The sequence below is a fragment of the Erpetoichthys calabaricus genome, chromosome 10 (genome assembly GCF_900747795.2).
Source record: "Erpetoichthys calabaricus chromosome 10, fErpCal1.3, whole genome shotgun sequence".
NCBI classification, from domain to species: Eukaryota; Metazoa; Chordata; class Cladistia; order Polypteriformes; family Polypteridae; genus Erpetoichthys; species Erpetoichthys calabaricus.
Genome location: NC_041403.2, coordinates 162,376,753 through 162,399,769, shown reverse-complemented (window position 1 = coordinate 162,399,769; position 23,017 = coordinate 162,376,753). Strand labels below are relative to the sequence as shown.

General features: G+C 42.5%; 1 protein-coding gene across 2 annotated transcripts in view; it reads left to right on the top strand.

Annotated features, from left to right (window-relative positions):
- LOC114659709 (signal-regulatory protein beta-1-like) overlaps positions 1 to 17,278 on the top strand; it is a 39,328-nt gene extending 22,050 nt beyond the window's left edge. The window contains exons 1-5 of one of the 2 annotated variants that reach the window (XM_028812330.2): positions 1,720 to 2,595; positions 8,678 to 9,028; positions 11,933 to 12,265; positions 14,364 to 14,672; positions 16,550 to 17,278. In XM_028812330.2, coding sequence (XP_028668163.2) covers positions 2,511 to 2,595; positions 8,678 to 9,028; positions 11,933 to 12,265; positions 14,364 to 14,672; positions 16,550 to 16,950 — 1,479 coding nt within the window. In that variant the 5' untranslated portion in view covers positions 1,720 to 2,510 and the 3' untranslated portion in view covers positions 16,951 to 17,278. Of the gene's footprint in view, positions 1 to 1,719; positions 2,596 to 8,677; positions 9,029 to 11,932; positions 12,266 to 14,363; positions 14,673 to 16,549 lie in introns of those variants that run through there. The other variant, XM_051932660.1, reaches the window with a different exon arrangement.
- The last annotated feature ends 5,739 nt before the right edge of the window (positions 17,279 to 23,017 follow it).

Sequence of the window (23,017 nt, the reverse complement as noted above, 5' to 3'; positions counted from 1 at the left end):
CCAACAGAGTGCCTGTGGGCTCAGAGCATGGGGGTGGGGCCTTCCTCATTCACTCGCCAGCCTCTGTTCCAGTTACTCTACGTGTCGCCACGTGTTGCAGTGCACCTTGCCTCCGCTAATGCCCACCTGAGAGAGTAACGACAGAACACACTGCCTTTTTTTTGTAGGTGAGGCAATGCGCTGTATCAGCGCGTACTCCTACCTCTCTCTCTCTTTCTCTATTATGCCTACGTGACCACACGGTAATACCCGAACTATTCTGAAGCAACATTTGCACTGTTTTGTGTTTTTTGTATCTCACACCCTCATACACTTTTATCGTAAGACCATCCCTTATCTACAATGGAGCGTTCGATCAGAAGAAAATATGAAGCTGATTTTAAATTAAATGTCTTTGAAGTGGCAAAAGAAATGACACACTACTTCTCCGCTGCGAAGCGCGGGTATTTTGCTAGTATATACATATTAGGGCTCACCAACCCCCACCCAGACAGCGCTACGCATCAACCACTTCACGTCTCTGCCACTCGCGTTGTGAAGAGGGGGGCTGAATTCCGTCGCTCCCTCCGAAACCCCCTCTTAAACGGTGGTACAATGGGAAACAAATACATCCATCCATCCATCCATTTTTCAACCTGCTGAATCTGAACACAGGGTCACGGGGGTCTGCTGGAGCCAATCCCAGCCAAGACAGGGCACAAGGCAGGAACTAATCCCAGGCAGGGTGCCAACCCACCGCAGGACACACACAAACACACCCACACACCAAGCACACACTTTAATCTCCTCCTTGCTCAGTCAGCTGCTGGATTGCTGCTACCGTGCTGCGCGATCTGCATCTCACACAGCACAAATTTATTTCCTCACCTCAACAGCTCAGTACACCAAGCACCAAATATACAGTCCCTTCTTCTTCATTTCTTCTTTCCATGTCTTCTTCCACCTTCACTAGCTTCATCCTCTTCCACCTGACTCTGGCTCCCTGTTTGGAATGAGGTGGCTCCTATTAAGCAGGTCCTGGGAGTGTGGAAGTTGGCTCATTAATCAGACCTGGAATCACTCCCAGGTGTGGTAAAAGACCAAAGTAGGGCTCTGCAGCTCCCCCCGGTGATCCCCACGGAACCCAAAAGAAATTGTGCCCAACTCCAACTCCCAGCGTACCTTGCGAGAAAACATGGTGCCACAGCCTTCCAGGAATGGCTGCCCTCTAGTGTCCTGGGGGAGGTAGTGCCTTGCAGATGCTCTCTCCCCTGGTCCTTCCATCCATGGTCAACCAGTGCACTGAAAAAATCAGCAAAATAAAGAAAACACGTCTTTCAATGCAGAGTTCAAAATGGAACTGAGCTAACAATGAATGTCTGCCCTATATACTTTGCAGGAACAGGAAGGGGTGTAATCAGGGAGACTGGAACAAGAAGTGAAATCTGCAGAAAGTAGGTTCTTGATACTGGATAGAATGTTATCAGAGGGAGCCGGAAGTGATATCATCAGTGTGTGGATCGGAGGCAGTGCTACTGGGAGGTACAGTCTCCACTCGGTCTGCAAAGGGACAAAAGGAAAGAGGAGTAGATGACAGTGCCAACCTCTGGTCTGGCTGAGAAATTACACTTTTTGAGCCTGAAAACCGTTTCCAATGCGCATGTGTGTGACAATACATATGACTGGAAGTCACAGCAGTGTGCCACCGGCTCGCTGAGATTACATGACTGAAAATCAATGGAGAAGTCATGTAATTTGAAATAGCCTTTACTCTGACTTGTGCCGATATTATTTCCACAAAGCAGTTTGTAAGGAAATGTAGGTGGATGGTTTCTGTATTACTAAAAGATTGTAGTTCTGTGTTTGTTTCTTTTTAATTTTCTTAAATAAAGGCAAGGCAAGTTAAAGTTTAGTTATGTTTCAAGCACTGCGTAAAATTAAGAGAAGTAAAGGGAAATTAAGTTCGATTAAATGATCAACGTTGTGTTGAGTTCCTTATACTTATCTAAATCTGATAAGTTCTCTGTAAAATATAACTTTTTTTATATTACTTTTTCATCTCTTTTAATGTGTTAATCATTTTGTTTGCATGGAGGCATTAACGAGTTCCCAATTATACTGCAAAGTATTTTTAACTATGCAAATATATAGCTGAGCTGTCAACACAGTAAGGAAGTAATACAAAAATAAAAACATTTCGACACACGAGTGTAAATTTTCCAACAGCTGCACCATTAAATTAAGCTCCCTATTTATTTATAAGGGGATTTGCTCATTTTTCACTTCCTCCCAGGCCTTAGCAGCCTCACCATTTCCCTCTTTTGGGGTTTTGCATTTCTGTTCTGCTTCTTCTCATCTTCACTTGGGTATTTTCTCTTCCACCCTCTTCTTTTAAAGCAGCATCCAAAGCAGCGCAGACATACTGTACTTTGTTGGAGTGAATTGGCAAGTTGACACCGCACTCCTAAGGCAGGTCGCAGGAAGACAGATTTATACAGTCTGCGGTGCACTTTATTCATCCTTCTCTGTCTATGTTAAACTTCTCAATGGCAGGCATGAGTGTTTGCTCCTTCTTCAACCTTAGCCTTGTTATTCTACTCTTTTTCAGCATTCCAGGTAAATACGTTTTTATTATTAGAACTTTAAAAACCTAAAGGTTAGGCCAATATTTCAAGTGAAGCAGTTAGTGCCTTATGATTTCACTACAGCAATTGTCTGAATGGAAAGCTGGGGATTGGATTCATCTTCATTTGTACAATTCCAAGTGTTGGGCGGCACGGTGGCGCAGTGGGTAGCGCTGCTGCCTCGCAGTTGAGAGATCTGGGGACCTGGGTTCGCTTCCCGGGTCCTCCCTGCGTGGAGTTTGCATGTTCTCCCCGTGTCTGCGTGGGTTTCCTCCGGGTACTCCGGTTTCCTCCCACAGTCCAAAGACATGCAGGTTAGGTGTATTGGCGATTCTAAGTGGTGTGTGGATGTGTTTGTGTGTGTCCTGCGGTGGGTTGGCTGGGATTGGCTCCAGCAGGCCCCCGTGACCCTGTGTTTGGATTCAGCAGGTTGGAAAATGGATGGATGGATTCCAAGTGTTTAGAAGAATAAAATGAGAGGATACAGTCTTTATATCCTACCTACTCTAATCCACCATCCCATACCTTAATTGAGAGACTGATGTGGACGCTGAAGTCAAAAACAACGGGATGCAAAAACACCAATTTAAAATAAAAAACAATTTCGTTATTCTTGGTGAGTTAAAGAGACTGCAGCCACCCCCAGTTCAGTGCCACTGACTGGTCAGAACAGACAATCCGTCTAAAAGAAAAAAAGTCCTCTCTTTATATTACCTAGTGTTTCCTTAAGAGGCATTAGCTCTCTGGAAATGTGCTCTTTTCAATTGTGGTGTTTTAATTAACCTAAATTTTAAAAATTATAAATAAAAAAGGTATTATCCCCCCCAGCATGCAATATGATGGTCAAAAGATTACACGCTATGTAAAAAGGATAATTTAGCTCTTTACTGACAGGTTCACGCGTATTACAGACGGGAAGCTTATGACAGACATATCAAGCAATGTGGGTATCTTGACCTACGCAGTCTGCCATTTTTCGTCACCACGCTGAAAGGATTTTCACCGGACAGAAGACATAATCTTCCGCCTGGCCCTGGACGGAAGACATAATCTTCCGCACGGCAGCTTCAAAGTGTGTTGGCCGTAGGTCCATCCTTATATACTGGTTGCTCCATGTGCAGGCTCTTGGCTCCGGATCCAAACAAGGACAGGAAAGGACTCAAACCCCACCTTCAAAAATACAGGAATAGCACAACGCCTACATACAGTTCTCATTCTCCCAACAAGGAAAGAGGATGGTGTGCTGACAGAAGACAGAAATATACTAGTCTGTCTTTAGGCTGACTATTCAATTCTCCAGTTGTCTTTGGCTCTCTAGTCCTGTGCTTGGCTTGGCAATTCTAAATGCTGATGCTGTGCCCCTGCGTACCATACTTGGTCTGCCTGCATGAATGAGTCCATAACAGTGGGCACAGTGACATTAAACTTAATAACAAAACTTAGTATAACACCTAGCTTATTAATTAGCCAAAGAGAAAAAAACATGGCAATTCATTTTGAGGTCATACATAGATTGCTGTAAGTTACGGTTACATCCTAATTTATTACATGCAGGAGTGTACAGAATTTATTACCAACTTAAAGAGTCATCAGGGCACTCACATTCCTAAAAATACGCCGTTATCAGCTCACACACACAAGACCAGTTTCAAGGCAGTTTCGATAGTTCAGTACTTTAGTTACAAAGAAATTACATTCTTAGAGCTTTAATATCTTCATTAGAATACATTTGTTTGGTTAGATTAATAAATCCTCATTTATTAATTCATAAGTGACGTGTTTCTTATAGTTTTAAGCAAGAATTCAGAAATCGATCACATTGATTTATAATATCACAGGGTGTTCTGTTAGTATCAAGATATCAGCATTTTCTCATAAAAGACCAGTCTCATATTTTGTGCACAAGCTTAATTCTTTTTCTACCTAAATGAAGAACAAATGATATAGAAATAATAAATCATATAGTTCTCTGCAGCATGATTAATGCAAAACACAGTCCTTGGTGTTTGTGAGTTAAATACTTATAATCATTACAGTTAATAATGTTTTTTTCTTCCTCACTGATTAAGTCTGGAAAACTCACACAACACTGGTATCCTTCATAACAATGACGATCCACTGTCAAGTTCTCTCACCGTGATTAACCTTTGTATACATAGCGACCCGTGTCACTGTGTTCACAACTCTCACGGAGATACAATGTGGACGCAGTTCCCCGGGGATTGTCTCATTTATTTCACCCACAACAATTTATGACCAAAAAATATGCCAAAATAGTTTAAAAGTCTTTAATTCTGATCATTAAAACATACTGGGTCACTAGCAACCCTGAATGCGGTAAAGTGTCAGTATTTTTACATGAAAATTTTAAGTGCTGTGTTTGAAAACTGCACTCAAACAAAAACTTCTTTTTTCACGATTTCTTTGTACCTCTATGTGTTCATTATGTCTGTGTTTTTATTGTGTTACTTTTTATGTAGGTATTTATGAGTTTATAGATGTAAAAGATTAGAAAAGAAATGCTGGGATGCTTATGAGCACAGCAAGCCCTTGAAAGAGACCCTTTTGTTGATAGCAGACTACAAGTCAGAGAGAGTCGCAGTGGAGAAAGAGCCTTCTGATGCCATCATATTCTGAATGTCGTGGGCAGGAAATTGTAGAGGGGCAGAGCTCAGACAAGGAGGAAAGTGAAGGGAGGAAAGCAGATGCACAGAATGAAACAGCACAAGCTGCATAACCCAAAGCAGATGCAAAAGGGACACCACACAGCACCACATATTTAGGACTTTGTCACATATCCCTCACATGCAATAACTTCTTGAAGTCTGCAATTCATAGATTTCACCAGGTGCTAAGAATCTCCTCTGGTGATGCTCTGCCAAGTCTCTAATGTCACCATCTTCTGCTCCTGCTTGTTTCAGGGGGCTTGTACCCTTAAGTTAACTCTTCAGCATTTGGAAGACCTGCTCAGTTGGATTGAAACTGGGTGACTGGCTTGGCCATTGAAGTATCTTCAGTTTTTCGCTTTTGATAAACTCGTGTGTTGCCTCAGCAGTATGTTTGGCTCATTGTCTTGTTGTAGGATGAAGCACTGCCCAAGGAGTTTGGTGGCATTTACTGGAACCTGAGCAGATCAGATGTTTCTACACACCTCAGAATTCATTTTGCCACTGCCATCAGCAGTTCCATCATCAATGAAGAGAAGTGTACCAGTACTTGTGGCAGCCATAACACCCCTAAAACCATGTTTAACAGATAAGGTGGTCATCTTTGAATCTTGGGCAGTCGGGTTTGTCTCCACATTTTGCTCATGCCATCACTCTAATGAGGTTCATCTTTGCCTCGTCTGTTCTCAAGACCTTTTCCCAGAATTCTGCAGGCTCTTTGAAGTCCTTTTTCTCAAACTGTATACGGATTCAGCGGGTTGGAAAATGGATGGATGGATGTAATCCAGCCATCCTGTTTTTGTGGTTTGCATCTTGCTGTGTGGCCTCTGTATTTCTGTTCATGAAGTTTTCTGTGGATAGTCGTCTCTGACACGTCCACAATTATGACACGGACCTCTCCAATGTATGTTTAGAGTCCTTGTCCTGCTGGATGGTGAACCCTTATCCCAGTCTCAGATCTCTGGCAGACTGAAGCAGGTGCTCCTCAAGAATGCCCAGTGTTTAGTGCCATATAGCTTAGCTAGTTATTCTGCCCCTGCATCTCCACAGCACGATGCTGCCACCACCATGCTTCACTACGGGAATGATGGGAAGTGCTGGGTTTGCCCCACACATGGTGTTTCCCATGATGGCAGTAAAATTCAATTTTAGTCTCATCTGACCAGAGAACCTTCTTCCATGCACTTGGGGAGTCCACCATTTGTTGTTGGGCAAACTCCCAATGTGTTTTCTTTTTTTTTTTTTGTGAAGCTATTACTGTTTTCTGGCCTCTCGTCCATAAAGCCCAGCTAGGTGGAGTGGTCCTATAAACAGATACTCCCATCTCCACTATGGATCTTTTGCAGCTTCTTCAGTGTTATCCTTGGTGTTCTTGTTGCATTAATGACCTCCATGCCTGTCCTGTGAGGTTTTGATGGGTGGCCTTCTCTTGTCAGGTTTGTAAAGGAGCTCTGTGGGATATTCAGACTTTGGGATATTTCTTTATAACCCAACCCTGGTCTCTACTTCTCCACAACTTTGTCTGTGACCTATTTGGAGTGTTCCTTAGTCTCTATGTGGTGTTGTAGTGTCAGGGAGCCTTTCAGAACAGGTCTATGTATACAGACAGATCATTTGACACTTTAATTGCACACAAGTGGACCCTCATCCACTAATGATGTGACTTCTGAAGTTCATTAGGTGGACCAGATCTTATTTAGGGGTTTCATAGCAAAGGGGATGAATACATAGAGTGCAGCTGGATGATAAATTAGACTGCACTGCCAATACTGATGCTCTGTGCAAGAAAGGACAGAGCCGACTATACTTCCTTAGAAGGCTGGCGTCCTTCAACATCTGCAATAAGATGCTGCAGATGTTCTATCAGACAGTTGTAGCGAGCGCCCTCTTCTATGCGGTGGTGTGCTGGGGAGGCAGCATTAAGAAGAAAGACGCCTCACGCCTGGACAAACTGGTGAGGAAGGCAGGCTCTATTGTAGGCATGGAACTGGACAGTTTAACATCTGTGGCAGAGCGAAGGGCGCTCAGCAGGCTCCTATCAATTATGGAAAATCCACTGCATCCACTTAATAGTATCATCTCCAGACAGAAGAGCAGCTTCAGCGACAGACTGCTGTCACCGTCCTGCTCCACTGACAGATTGAGGAGATCATTCCTCCCCCAAACTATGCGACTCTTCAATTCCACCCTTGGGGTAAACGTTAACATTTAACATTATACAAAGTTATTGTCTGTTTTTTCACCTGCATTATTATCAGTCTTTAATTTAATATTATTTATTGTATCAGCATGCTGCTGCTGGAGAATGTGAATTTCCCATTGGGATTAATAAAGTATCTATCTATCTATCTATCTATCTATCTATCTATCTATCTATCTATCTATCTATCTATCTATCTATCTATCTATCTATCTATCTATCTATCTATCTATCTATCTATCTATCTATCTATCTATCTATCTATCTTACATGTGCACTCACCACTTGCTTTTTAAATTTCATTCCACTTCAACAACTTGGACTATATTGTTAACTCCATTACACAAAATTCAAATGAAAATCCATGTTAAGGTGACAAAACATGACAAACACCAATACCTTTTGAAAGGAACTGCATAAATAATAAAAATTAAAGGTAATTATTATTAAAAATTAGTTTTAAAAGTCATTTTCAAGAAAGAGCTTTCCACAAAAGTTTGTACAGTTATAGTGATTTGTGGCTTGAGTTCTACATAAATATAAAGACCCCAGGTATGTAATAGTTTTTGTTTAATATCCCAAGTCTACAAGAGTTAATGAAACTCTTATTTACAGTTCCACAGGGTACTGACAAATAAGTGATAAATCTAGTTAATAAATACATGTTATTATTAGCTAAAAAAGTTTAACTGGAATCAGTAAAGAAATAAAATCACACTGTCAACTGCAAAAAAATATTGCTACAAATCTTCTTGTTTCCACCAGGGGGCAGCCAAAGCACTTTGTATTTGTTAACAGAAAGCTTTTACTGGGTACACATTCAGTAAATCAGATTTCCATATTCCTTCCACATAATTGATTTTATTTTGCCCATCTTAAGAAAAGGAGCTCCATTTCCTTCACTCTCAGTGATGATACAAGTGTGCCTTCACCTCCTGGTGGAAACCATCATGCCATTTTAGTTCTTCCCTCTTCTGCAAAACACCCAGTTAAATCACATAAGTTTATGATGTCCATCGCTGAAACATCTCCCATGTTCTCTTGTTCCTCTCCTTGTGTAGCAATGAGAGGCTTCTCCACACTTTTATCACATCTCACACTGGCTGACGTTCCTTCTAATCTTTCATCTCAGCTCCAGCTCCTCTGTAAGAGTCCTTAACCAAAACATGCAATGCCAAATGATGACTTTTTAAGTTATTATTTTACAGATGTCTCTGTTTCAAAACTGCGAATCATACAGTACCCCAGAAATGTAGATGTGCTGAAAGGTGACAACATCACTCTGAATTGCTTCGTACCAGAAGAACAACATGTCCAATTTGTGAGATGGTACAGATCTGAGGGAGAAATGAAGAGATACATCTACTCAGACAAGCCTAGTGGAACTGAGCAGAACCACCCCCGAGTGACCTGGGTGGATAAAAATAAAACAATCAATTTCAGCATCCGAATCACTAATGTCACCAACGACGAAACTGGCACCTATTACTGTGTGATCGAGGGTGAAGATCGTGACACGGGCACTCAGTTGGGAAATGGGACTCTCCTGAACGTCAGAGGTGTGTACGAGCTTCGTAAGATTTTTATTTCATTTTCATTTCCAGGCAACTGATAGTCATAGATGAACAAAGAAAGGAAGAGAGTGTCACAAAGCTTTTGAAGACAATCGATTTCCTATTCAGACGGCATTTCGTCTTTCTCCTACACCTTTATGCTTTATTAGATTTCTCATTTTCCTTTTCCTGCCTTCACTCAGGTCTTTGTTTATTCAAACCCAACTGAAAGCAGCCTTGTCAAACTTTGCATGGGCAACCATTAAATTCAAGGAGGGGATTTTTCGGTATCACTTGAGATTAGGTGTCCCTAATTACGCTGTACTTACCATGTAATTACCTATACAATTACAGAGTAACTAGGTGTTATTACCTTGTACTTACTGTGTAACACAATGTAATGCTATAATTAAGTACACAATTGTAATCGTTATTCCACAGTGTTTTAAGTACATATGTACGAGGGACGTTCAAAACGTTTCTGCACTTTTATATTTTTACAGTGAAGGCGTAAGGAGTAGCAATTGATCGTGTCTGAGAGTGTCATGTGACTAGATCTGTCTGGCTGCCCTTGCAGTTTAGTATAAGAGTTGTCACCCTGTGGTGAAGATGGATGTGAAACTTGCACCAAAGAGGAACAGCGTTCTGTCATACATGTCTCCGCATGTGTGCTCAGTACGAGAATTAAGTTCTGTCTCGTGGAGTCGTCTAGGAGTGGATTGAAATGTTTGAAAATGGACGTAATAGTGTGACGGATGCAGATCGTTCCGGATGTCCAGCTACAGCCACGATGATGTGAAAGCAACGGTGCATCACTGGTTATGCACTCGACATTGGTACGATGCTGGGAAAATTGCATCGCAAAGGAAGGTGGCCATGTAGAAAAGTGACGTCATTTATTTTTGACACTCTTAATACATAGAGTTAAAGAAAAGTGCAGAAACTTTGAGAACGTCCTTCGTATATAAATTGTGGAATAACAATTACAATTGAGTACTTAATTATATCATTACATTGTGCTTCACAGTAAGTACAAGGTAATAACACCTGGTTACTCTGTAATTGAATAGGTAATTACATGGTAAGTACAGCGTAATTAGGGAAACCTAATCTCACGTGATACTGATTTTTTGGAATGAGATACCAAGCAGTGCTGTAGACAGTACAACTTTTGGCACCATCAAAACTCGACTTGGTGTGACTTTGAATGAAGCACATCGTGTGAAAATGAACAGTCTTGACATACAGAAAGGTTTGGGGCAGCCAGCCGTATACTTAATCCTGGCTTCAAAAGGGCAAATATGTTGCACAGATGCGTACAGATTTGAGTCCAAAACAGAACTGAATAGAAATGGAAGTTGTCTCGCTTTTAAAGTGGGTTGATGGAAGTTATGTCATCAGGGGGGCCGGAACCGGATGTGAGTTTTCGGGGTCCGGAACCGGAAGTGACGTCATCATGGGCGGGGAATGGAAATGCCGTCATTGGTATCAGGTAGAATTTCCCGTGTCTGGTCTGCAGAGATAAAACAGAAAGGTTTACTGCCCCCTCCTGGCCTGGTGTAGAATTACCCTTCATTTGGTCCTTCCAGCTGCCTCCATTGTGCCCGTGTGTGACAGTAGATAGGTCTGGCGAGCTTTGTGGGGCTGAATGGCCTGTCCTCATCCAGATTCTTCTAACATTCGAATGTTTATCAATCCATTTCTGCTTATCTAGTGTGGAAGATGACCCAGACACAGACAGACGGAGAGCATTTTAAGGTCCCAACACACGTTTATTTACACTATATACAAGTCAAATAAGTGCACACAACCCAGTGCCTTGGCACCAATCACCCCTTAGTCCTTGGCCACACAACACAATGCCTTCAGTCTCTCAGGTCCGCCTCTCCTCCGAGCTCCGTCCTACTCCTCCCGACTCTTGCCCATGACTGGAGGGAGGCGGCCCCTTTTATTCACCCCGGAAGGACTCCAGGTGCATTCTGAGGGTTTCCATAGCCACACCCCTGTGTGGCTGAAGCTCTGGCGGTACATCCAGAAGTCCTCCGGGTGTCCACAATCCTCTTCCCCCCAGCACTTCCGGGTGTGGCGGAAGTGCTGAGGTCCAGGGCTTCCAAGGCATCGGGGCGCCCCCCTGGCTGTGACCACATGCCCCTACAGGGTAGAGCTTCCAAGCTCTGTACCCGTGGCCCCCACAGCAACCAGGGGGGACGCCCCCTCGTGTTCTGGAGGAGGCACAAGCCCTCCTCCGGTCCTCCTGGGCATCCCGTCCGGGCATGAACCCCAGCCGGGTGCCACACTAGTTTAGGGTAACCAAGTCTACTGATTACAAGACAAGAGTCAACCCAGGTGGAATAAGCACAGACTTTGAGCAAGGCTGGTGCCACCATTCCTCAAAAGGAAGTCAAGAAAAGGGCATCTGGGGAATTCAAGTAGGGGTAATATATAATAAAACAAACCAGAGATGGACGTGTTTCTTGAGAAAGTTATTTCATTCATTTTTAAGATGGGTGAACCTAGTAGGGGTGTACCAACAGGACAGGAATGGCAGGCGATTGCCTGGGGCACCGAACTCCTCAAAGGTGTCCATTGACAGAGATACTAATTGCAGTGACCATTCTGTGAGAAGCCCCTCCTGGAAGCAAACACAATACAACAACACAGTTGGAAACCCTAACAAGTAGGGGTCCCAATCTCTGTTTTGTGAGAGTGTGATGAATGTCACTCTTTTACTAATGTCAAATGTAATCAGTGCCATTCTCTTAAATCATGAAGAGGATGCACATGTCTAGAAACAAAAAGCGAATAAATAAATGAATAAATAAACAAGGATAGGAAGAAAAAAAAATCAAGACAATGGGAAGTAGTAAAGTGTCTGTAATTTATAAACACTCTTTCTGATCAATTCTGCAGGTTTAACAATAATACAGCCAGCCAAACCCCTGAGAATACAAGAAGGAGAAGCCATTACTTTGGGCTGCTTTCTCTCCAATACGTTCTTCAAGGGACCACTGAAATGGTACAAAGTGGACGGGAAGCGACGGGAGATTCTTATATCCGAGGACACCATAGAGAAGAAGACATCTGCATCACGGGTTTCTTGGGCAGAACATGTTCATCAGAGGGATAAGTCCATTAGAATTACAGACGCTACCATCAATGACACGGGCGTTTATTACTGTGAGAAGTTCAGCAGCACAGGGGCGCTTATAGCTGCGGGCGGTGGGAACCGACTGAATGTCAGCGGTGGGTATGGCGGTGTGACCTACATTTACATTGTACTGCATGTGTCTGACATGAATCTGTAGTTCTGAATCTTATGTACTTAGAGCAAAGTCTGAAATTATGGAACTTGACTGAGCATCGTACTGGTGAAAACTAAACTGTTATAAGTAATCAGTTCATCAGTATGATAAAGTACACACAAACAACATTATGGTATGAAATACACAAATAGAAACTATCTAGAATAAAAAGACACATACAAGTGAATGATGCATTATAATAGATAGATAGATAGATAGATAGATAGATAGATAGATAGATAGATAGATAGATAGATAGATAGATAGATAGATAGATAGATAGATAGATAGTAGGGACCATTTATAACCTAAACAGGGACCATTTGTAACTCATAGATAGATAGATAGATAGATAGATAGATAGATAGATAGATAGATAGATAGATAGATAGATAGATAGATAGATAGATAGATAGATAGATAGATAGATAATAGGGACCATTTGTAACCTAAACAGGGATGATTTGTAACTCATAGATAGATAGATAGATAGATAGATAGATAGATAGATAGATAGATAGATAGATAGATAGATAGATAGATAGATAGATAGATAGATAGATAGATAGACTACTAGGGGGCACTCCAGAGCCCAGACGTATCTCAGCTGCACATGATTTCAAGACAAATAAAAATGTTACTTACTTCACAACAGCACCTTGCCGCAGTATCAGATCAGTCCAGTATCATATGACTAACCTGTGAAGCACCGCTGTTCTCCTTTTGTCTACTCTGTGAGTGTCATCCACCTTCCTCCTGACTCTGACTCCTCGATGCATTGAGAAGGCTCTCTTTTTTCTTGGACGCTGGAGTACGTCTGGTAACCTCGGTATTGCTTTCCTAATTAGGGTGGTCCATTCTTCACAGAGCCCTTCTGTGGCACCCAAGGACCCCAAAAGTGTTGCCCTTTCGCATTACACTGCCCAGACAATCCTGTTGGGGTCCAAACTGGGCTCCAGCCAGTGAGGCACTGCCACCATTAATGCTGGTGGACTAATTGTTCATCTATTCTTTGATCTGGGATATAGCTAGATAGATAGTGTGGGACATGGCCGGCCTTTTATCCCGGCCAATACCCCCAGGCCACCAGGTGGAGCCCTTCATGCAACACAGAGGTGCCCCGAGTTCCAGCAGGGCATCATGGACAGTGGAGTTTTTCATCACAGCCCTGCTGGATACCAGGGGAACCTCCAGGGGACGCTGCAGGAAGGTCCAGAGACTATTATGTGCCCTATAACCCGAAGGTACGTCATAGTCATAGCGACAGGAAGAATGACGTGTCAAGGACTATAAAAGGACTATGGGAAATCCCAGACATCGAGCTGAGCTGGATGGAAGGGTGGCAACGCGTCTGGGAGTGTGGAGGATTGTATTGATTGATTATTTGTGTATTATTTGAGTATTGTGGAGAGGAGGGTGCTTTGTGCACTGTATTGTCCAAATAAAACGAATTATTGGACTTTTACCTGGTGTCTGGAGTCAAGTCAGAGGGTTCAAGAGGATGACAGCACCCTCTATCTGTCACAATAGATAGATAGATGGTAGGAACCATATGTAACCTTAGAAGGGACCATTTGTAACTTATAGATAGATAGATAGATAGATAGATAGATAGATAGATAGATAGATAGATAGATAGATAGATAGATAGATAGATAGATAGATAGATAGATAGATAGATAGATAGATAGATAGATAGATGGTAGGGACCATTTATAACCTAAACAGGGACCATTTGTAACTCATAAATAGATAGATAGATAGATAGATAGATAGATAGATAGATAGATAGATAGATAGATAGATAGATAGATAGATAGATAGATAGATAGATAGATAGATAGATAGATAGATAGATAGATAGATAGTAAAACTGCATTATCTAATCTTTTGTATTCTGGGTTCTTTTGTTGAAGAGCCTCTTCCAAATAGACTATCGTGGCATTGGTTTGATAACTAATTGACATTTTCAATATCTTTCATTATTTTGGTAGTTCTATTTGATCATTTACACAAACTATTTTTGTTTCTGCTCCCAGGAAATGTATTCATCACTGGACCCCCCGGACGAGTGAAGTTGGGTAGTTTTGTCACCTTAACTTGCCAAGTGAACAGCTTCAGTATGCCAACCTTAATATGGCTGAAGGATGGCCGACCCCTTCCTCCTGATCGTATCACGACGAGCAGTAATGGAAATGTTCTTATGAGTCGGCTGTCTTTGAAAATCACTCAAGAAGATATCCAATCCTCTGTGGAATGTCAGAAGAAAGGAAATGAAGAAGAACAAGAAGAAGATTATGACGATGAACCCTTGTCTGCTGTGTTCAAGCTGAATCCCCTAATCACAGGTATTGGACTGATTGTCCTGCAGCAATTGCCTTCTAATGTTAGAACATGCAAACTCTGCACATAAAGTCAGAAGAAGAACGTCAGACGCTTCACAGACAGGAGGTTGCTCAGTTTGTTAATAACTAGCTGAATCCTTCCAGTCCCTTAGGTTACGGCTTCAGCTAGGTGATTTAGTGGCTTGCTCCCCATTTTCATGACCTGTTGTGTGAAGAATCAGTTCCATTGCATTTTTACATTCTTTTGATGCCTTTTTTTGGGAAATTGGGCACGTTTACTAACTAAATTTGAACTTATGTCATTACTTTGAATCAGATAACATTAACAATTTACACACAGATCCCTGATAGGCACCTCTGATGGCCTCCTGTGAGGGAAAGAATTGACCTCATATCTCTACGCTTTGTATCCTATTAACTGATTTTGCAAGTTGCTACTGATGCCATGTCTTTCTTACATTGATCCATCCATTACTGAACCTAATTAACCTAACCCTACCCCTAACCCTAACCAATCCAGCCTTTACAATCACAATACAACAAACTATTAGCGTTTGGAAACTTGAGAGCCCTGTCTGCTTGAGTTCTCTGGGTCAAAATGAGACAAACTTCTTTGGGCACAAATCCTTTTAGCACGTCTTAAGACAGGGTCTTCTGTAGGCCTCCTAAAGCAAAGTCACATGCCCTCTCTTGGATTCTTCTAAGAACTGTAGACAGAAGAGAAAGGACAGTTAGTGACAGTACGTTCACTTGATTTGTGGTGGTATTTGAGCCCTGAAGGTGACCCCCCCAGAAGCACATGTGTGACACGGCTTCCCACTTAGCTCAGCCCCAAAGGAGTAGGAAGACCTAGCCAAGAGGTTGTAGAGCTGGGAGAGGGCATCAGCAATGATACCCTGTGCTTGACCCCAAACTTGTAGGACTGCTGACTCAGGAACCACCGGGTGACCTGAGAATTGCAGTCCCTGTGGGCACACGATCAGTGAAAGGGGGCATGATCAATTACCAACATGAATTCCCAAACCAAAAGGTAGTACCTGAGGTTCATAATGGCCCACTTGACGTCTAGGGCCTCTTGTTCAACCACTGTGTACCCTGTTTTCCGTTCCAGTAGTCTGAGGCTGAGGGCTTCCACAATGCCCTGACTTAACATGGCGCCCAGGCTAGTGTTTGTGTCTGAGGTGTCAGTCTGAAGAAGGGAAGGTAAAGCTAAGTTAGGAGAAACTGGCACAGGGGTTGGCATTATGTCATTTTCAAGTCTCTGCTTCTGGATTCTATGCCATTGTGTTGGGGGGGTCCACTTCTGTATGATGTTGGTTTTGTTGTGCAGCAGCTTGAACTTACAACTGGGTCACCTGCTCCATGAGTCGCTGCACCATCTCTTGAAAATCTACCAGGTCTGAAATCCTCACTAGCAGCCCAATCCTGCCGACTACACCACTTTTCTAATTATTGATAGGAAGAAAAGGGTCCAAAGTAATAGTTGAGGAGCCAGCATTTAATTTAAGGAACACACAAATGTTAACCTGTGGACAATCACAACTCTGCCAAATATTAGTGTCAGACAATATGAGAGCTTCATCTGCTTGGGTTCTCTGGACAGCTCACGAGCTCTTCTACATTCTGGTGAAGTTCGGAGGAGTTTCCTAAATTAGGAAAATTGATAGAATGCTTTTACTCCTACTCCTAAGAAAAGGACCAAATTGGCATCACTCCTAGGTATTGGACTTAGTTTGAACTGTTTTTCTACTCTGAGCCACTTGATAAATTTGGGTGCTTATGTCAAATTTAAGGAAAACATAAAGAAGGCAGCCATTAGTTTTATATGTTGAAAAGCTTCTTAAGAATAACTTCCATTTCTTTTCTCTCCTTTTTCTAAGTGATGCCCCAGGTGAGAATCACCACAACTGCTGGTTTCTCCAACAGCTCATCACACCATTACTCTTGTGAGGTCACGGGCTTCTATCCTGAAGATATCCGCGTGTACTGGACCCTCAGGAACCACTCCGTGCCATCTTGCTGTAAGAAGAAGTGGCGCAATGCAGATGGCACCTTCAGCACGAGCTGCCACGTTCAAGTGAGTCGCAGTAAGCTGTCTGCAGGTGCAGTGATGAAATGTCATGCCGGATATTGTCAGCAGTGTTGTGCGAGAAGCGTGGGTGAGGCCATGACCTGCAAAAGAGGCCACAAAATGAGCAACTGCCTTCCAGCAGTGAACGACGGCCTGACGGAGGTTCAGCCAGCCACTGAAAGAAAGACCTGCTGCCAGAGGAATGCATGAGGAGATTCCGCTTTAGCTTCATTGATGGCCAAGATTCTTAATTTCAACAGCAATTTGTTTCTTATACATTAGTATAATGTATAGAGTATAGAGCTCTTCAAGATGAAAAAAAAAAAAAATTTGGTAAATACTGTAATAGCAAGCTGTTAGCACTGCGTAGGATAAAAAAAATCAGGATAATACATCATAGGCTTTATTTAGCATGCTCCTTCCTCTTCCTGTTCATTTTAGCACAGCTGCCTTTGAAAAGTTTAGGTCAAGAAATTAAGCAATGCTTTTTTTAAATATTATAAATTTCTTTTATTGAAACTTTAAAGAAAAAGGACAAGTGTCTATGTGTCTGAGTTTCTGTGGGCCTGTCTGGCTGCTATGCCTCTGTCATTCCAACAGATGGCACATTAGATACATTTGTGTTAATAAAATGCATTACATTTGTCATTCCAACAGCTGGCGCATCACAGGTATTAACTCTGCTTTTATGAATCCCATACCGAATGGCACATAACAGAGACACGTGCATCACATTTGTCATTCCAACAGATGGTGCATCACAAACAACTGCAATAAGAAAATGCTTTGCATGTGCCATTCCAAAGGGTGGTGCATCACAAACGTTAACACTGCTTTAATTAAGCCCATACCAAATAGCATATAATAGATACACATGCATCACCTTTGTCATTCCAACAGGCAGCACATCAAAAACATTTGTAGGAATAAATTGTCTTGCATTTGTCATTTCAACAGATGGTGCATCTCAGACATTAACACTGCTTTTATGAATCCCACACCACATGGCATTTAACAATGATGTAATAATGCTTTGCATTTGTCATTCCAATAGATGGCACATTACAAACATTTGTAGCAATAAAATGCATTGCATTTGTCATTTCAACAGATGGTGCATCACAGACATTAACACTCCTTTTACAAATCGCATACCAAATGGCACAAAACAGAGACATGTGCATTACATTTGTCATTCCAACAGATGGCACATCACAGACATTCAGAGTAATAAATTGTATTGCAATTACGCTTGTCATTCAAACAGATGGAGCATTACAAACAAATACTCTGCTTTTTCAATTCCATACCAAATGGCACATGGCAGAGACATATGAATTACATTTGGCATTCCAATAGATGGCACACTGCAAACATTTGGTGCATTACTTTTGTCATTCAAACAAATGGACACTGCTTTTACAAATCCCATACAAAATGGCACAAAACAGGGACATATGCATTACATTTGTCATTCCAAAGATGGTGCATCACAAACATTTGTACCAATTAATTTTTATCCCCATGTCAACTGGCACATAACAAAGACATGTGCATCGCATTTTTCATTCCAACAGAAGGCTCATGACAAACATTTGTAATGATAAATTTTAAATTCCATATCAAATGTCACATAATGGAGACATATGCATCGCATTTGTCATTTCGACAGATGGCACATCACAAACATTTGTAGCAACAAAATGCATTGAATATGTCATTCCAACAGATGGTGCATCACAGACATTAACACTGCTTTGACGAATGCCATACCAAATGTCACATAATAGAGACATGTGCATCACATTTATCATTCCAACAGGTGGCACATCACAAACATTTGTAGCAATGAATTTTGAAGTCTATAACAAATGGCAGATAACAGAGACTTGTGCATTACATTTGTCATTGCAACAGATGGTGCATTACAAACATGTGTAGCCATGAATGCAAATGTTTGTGATGCACCATCTGTTGGAATGATAAATGCAATGCATTTAATTACTACATCCATTACAAAATACATTCTAATAGAAGGTGCACTGAAAACATTAACACTGAAAATGTGGCAGGCTATGTTGATTATTTAGATTTCAACTTGTCTTAGATGGTTAGTGCATTTATTTATAATGTATCTCTTATAAAATTGAACATTCACTGGCAATCGCCTCATATGGTCAATTATCACATTTTTAACATCAAGTGGACAGCTTTTGTCGGCTTACTGTGCTTTACATTTTTCAGGATGTATTAGTAATCTGTGGCAGTTAAGTGAAATGAGTACAATATTATAAACTTTAAATGTGAAAAGAGTTTGCACAACATCTACAAACCGTGCAGATGGCAACCTTTTGCAGAAGCTCTTTGTTCCCTCTCTGCGTCTTTTTGATGTCATTTGTTTCTTTACTATTTATTAATGTTAAGGTTAAGCCTTATTCAGATACTGGGTGTTGACTTTCGAGACAGAAGACTCAAAAGAAAAAGCCAAAAAGAAACATCCAGCAATAGCAACACTTAAGGGGGCAGATGGATATAGAGGGAAAGATCTGAAGAGCAGAAATTAGAATATACAGAATATACAGAAGATTAAGGATGCGACTAATGAAACTCCATTGGCACTTTGAGTTGTGTGCAAACAAACAAAAAGAATTGTTCTGAAGAAAGCGTCACACCCGGAGAGCAGAGGGGCCTCTCAGACACACAAATGTCACTGTTCTCTGATGGCCGTGATGACATGAGACAGTACATTCTGCGCCCGTCTTGCCAGAGTATCAAAAAAATAAATAACTAAATTAAATAAAAAAGAACTGGTGGCAAAGGGTAACTGAATGGTAACTGTGCACTGTTATGAGATTTTCATCTGGTGGCTTTATACAGTTGCATCTTCTCATAAATTGCTACACTGCGCTGCTTTTTTTTCTGCCGTTTTCTTTTCTTTTTACTCACGCAGTAAGTCATATCTTGCATTGTTTTGTAGGAATGCAACACCTTGCAGAATTTGTCGCACTACGCCGGCCGAGACGGTGTGAGTGATTTTTGCTTGCCTGGCTGATTTGTCATATTTGTGGTTATTTCCGTTGCTGGTATTGTGTCCTTACTTCACGATTGATGCCAGACCTCACATTTATCAAAAATTAGCATACTTTAATAATACGCTGACTTTTAAATTGAACTAATAAATCCTCATTTAAAAGGATGATCAATTTAGTTTTGCAGTGCAAGAACGTTTCAGTTATTGCGTTCCTGTGCAGAGAAGATCGTCCGCCCATTACCTGAAATGACTGCATCAGGCTGAGCCTGTGGGACGCACCACCTGGGCAAGAAGGTCCAAACAGTGGCAGACTTACTCGTCCTTGCCAGTTACCTTTCCTTAGTGGGCCAGTTTAGAGTCACCAGTTTACTGGACTGGAATGTCTTTGTTCTTTCTTCAGTCCAAGAACCAAGCCTTTAATGACCTCTTGGGCACGGCCATCAGCAGTGTGTCTGTCTGCAGAGAGAGTGTCGACCTCGTCATTGAGAGGTTTACTTACCTTGGCAGTGACATCCATTTGACTCTGGTGACTCTTCCTATGAAGTCAGTAGACGGATTTGGAGAGCATGGGGGGGTCATCAGGTCGCTGGAAAGGGGTGTGTGGTGCTCCCGATATCTCTGCAAAAGGACAAAGGTCCAAGTCTTTAGAGTCCTGGTGCTTCCTGTCTTGCTATATGGTTGCGAGACATGGACGCTATCCAGTGACCTGAGACAACGACTGGACTCCTTCATGTGTGTCTCTCTGGAAAATCCTTGGGTACCATTGGTTTGACTTTGTGTTGCTCATGGAGTCCCAAATGAGACACATGACCTGCATTGTGAAGGAGCGTCAGTTACAGCACTATGGCCATGTGGCACGTTTCCCCGAGGGTGATCCGGCTCACAGGACCCTCATTGTTGGAGACTCGAGTGGCTGGACCAGGCCAAGGGGTCACCCATGTAACACCTGGCTGCAGCAGAAAGAGGGTGGGACTGGACCGTGTGTCTGCCTTGGGGGTTTGCCAACCAGGATCTCGAGTTGTTTTGTCATGTAGTGGGTGCGGAAACGCGCTGTCCCAGTGCAGGCTCCCCATCTTGACTTGAATGTCTTTGTGATGCAGGTGGAAATCCCACGTGGTAAAATGGAGAGTCACCAGACCGGGAATCTGAATGCTGATCAGTTGTTGCGACCATCACACTCAGGGTGAAGCCTCCCACTTTGCTACTTGTGTTTTTCGGGGTGTCGTTCCAGAAGAGACAGATGTTGCTTTTTTTTCTGGAGAGATTGACAAGATTGAGAAACATGCCGAGTTCATACCGGGAAACCAAACTATCAGAGCCCAAAACGGCGATCAAAAATCAAAATACAAAGATCAAATAGCGAGTGACAGCTCACAGCTTTATAGTCTCGGATGATCTGAAGATGCGTGGTGATGCATTTATATGGTCCCATTAATGATTGGGCAGCCCCGACCCCAACCCCGGTTTGCATTGGGGCCATGGGAATGGAGCTTGGAAGCTCAACCCTGTTGGGGCACCATGGCTACCTTGGCGATTCCGGAGCCGTGGACTGCAGCACTTCCACCAAAACCTTCCACCATAAGTGCTGCCAGAGAGATTGTCAAGGAGAGCCTGGAGCAGATCCGTGTGCAACATAAAAAAGGGAGCCGCCTCACTCCATTCGGAAAGCCGGAGTCGGGAGGTTGACGATCAGCGGCAGAGTTTTCAAATGTTTCAAACTACAGGGGGTCCTCGGGTTACAACACAATTCCGCTCCTACGACAGTGATGTAACCCGAATCGAAACACACCCTATCCTAAGTCACTTATCTATCCTAACACATTTGCAAAATCATAATCTAGAAGATAAAAACACAACCAAGCCACAGAAAAAGGAAAAGGACATAAATATACTCTACTGTAGTAACAGAAAAAAATGAGTGTCAAAAAATATTCCTGGGCGGCATGGTGGCGCAGTGGGTAGCGCTGCTGCCTCGCAGTTGGGAGACCTGGGGACCTGGGTTCACTTCCCGGGTCCTCCCTGTGTGGAGTTTGCATGTTCTCCCCGTGTCTGCGTGGGTTTCCTCCCACAGTCCAAAGACATGCAGGTTAGGTGGATTGGCGATTCTAAATTGGCCCTAGTGTGTGCTTGGTGTGTGGGTGTGTTTGTGTGTGTCCTGCGGTGGGTTGGCACCCTGCCCAGGATTGGTTCCTGCCTTGTGCCCTGTGTTGGCTGGGATTGGCTCCCGTGACCCTGTGTTCGGATTCAGCGGGTTGGATAATGGATGGATGGATGGAAAATATTCCTTACCTTTATTCCTTCTGATCTCTCTCTTCTAATTTCACTTCCATCGTGATGGCTTTCCTCTTCTTCAAAGCGCTACCATCTGAAGACTCTGACTGTCATTTAGGAGCCATGATAAGGGCCAAAAAGTCGCCAAACAAAGCAACACAAACAGAACACTTCCTTCGCGTGCAACCAAACTTGTTTGCCAACTCCCTCAGTCATACGCCACATCACCGCGTATTCTTCCGCTGCGCGCACCCACATAGTCTGTAAGTATGACGCTAACGACGTTAAGCCGGAACACTCACGTCTCAATTTTTCCAAGTTTTTATGGGCGTGAGCGTTGTAAACTCGAAACGTCGTATGTCGAGACGTCGTAATCTGAGGACCCCCTGTACTCCTCAGGATATTTTTGCCATTTTCTTGTTATAGATAAAAAACACAGCATCACGTTTCCCAAAAATAAAAATGAAATTAAACACTGATCACATATTCATACTATGTACGTGGGAATACAAACAGCAGCAGCAGCAGCAGGCAGGGATCTTCTTCCTGCCACTCTTCTGCCGGTCAGTTCCTTAACCACTGCAAGGAGGACATCCTGGTGGCACTGGGAACAGGCAGGAACTGGCGTTGTGGAGAACATTTGCACAATTTATATGTACAATAAGCCATTAGATCTGTGACTGTGGCAAAACTAAATTGGGGTTCCACTCTTAGAAAGAAAGAAAGAAAGAAAGAAAGAAAGAAAGAAAGAAAGAAAGAAAGAAAGAAAGAAAGAAAGAAAGAAAGAAACTGAGTTTATTTATGGGCACATTATGGTGCTTTTTGGCCTTGCTGTGATGCTGTATGTCTGTCTGTCTGTGTCTAGGACTGATTTACCACAGTGTGTTCTTATTAAGGTGGCGGGAGTAGGCCAATCCATTAACGAACGTGACAAGTGTAAAGGAGTAGACAGACGTATCTAAAATGTTGTAAGAC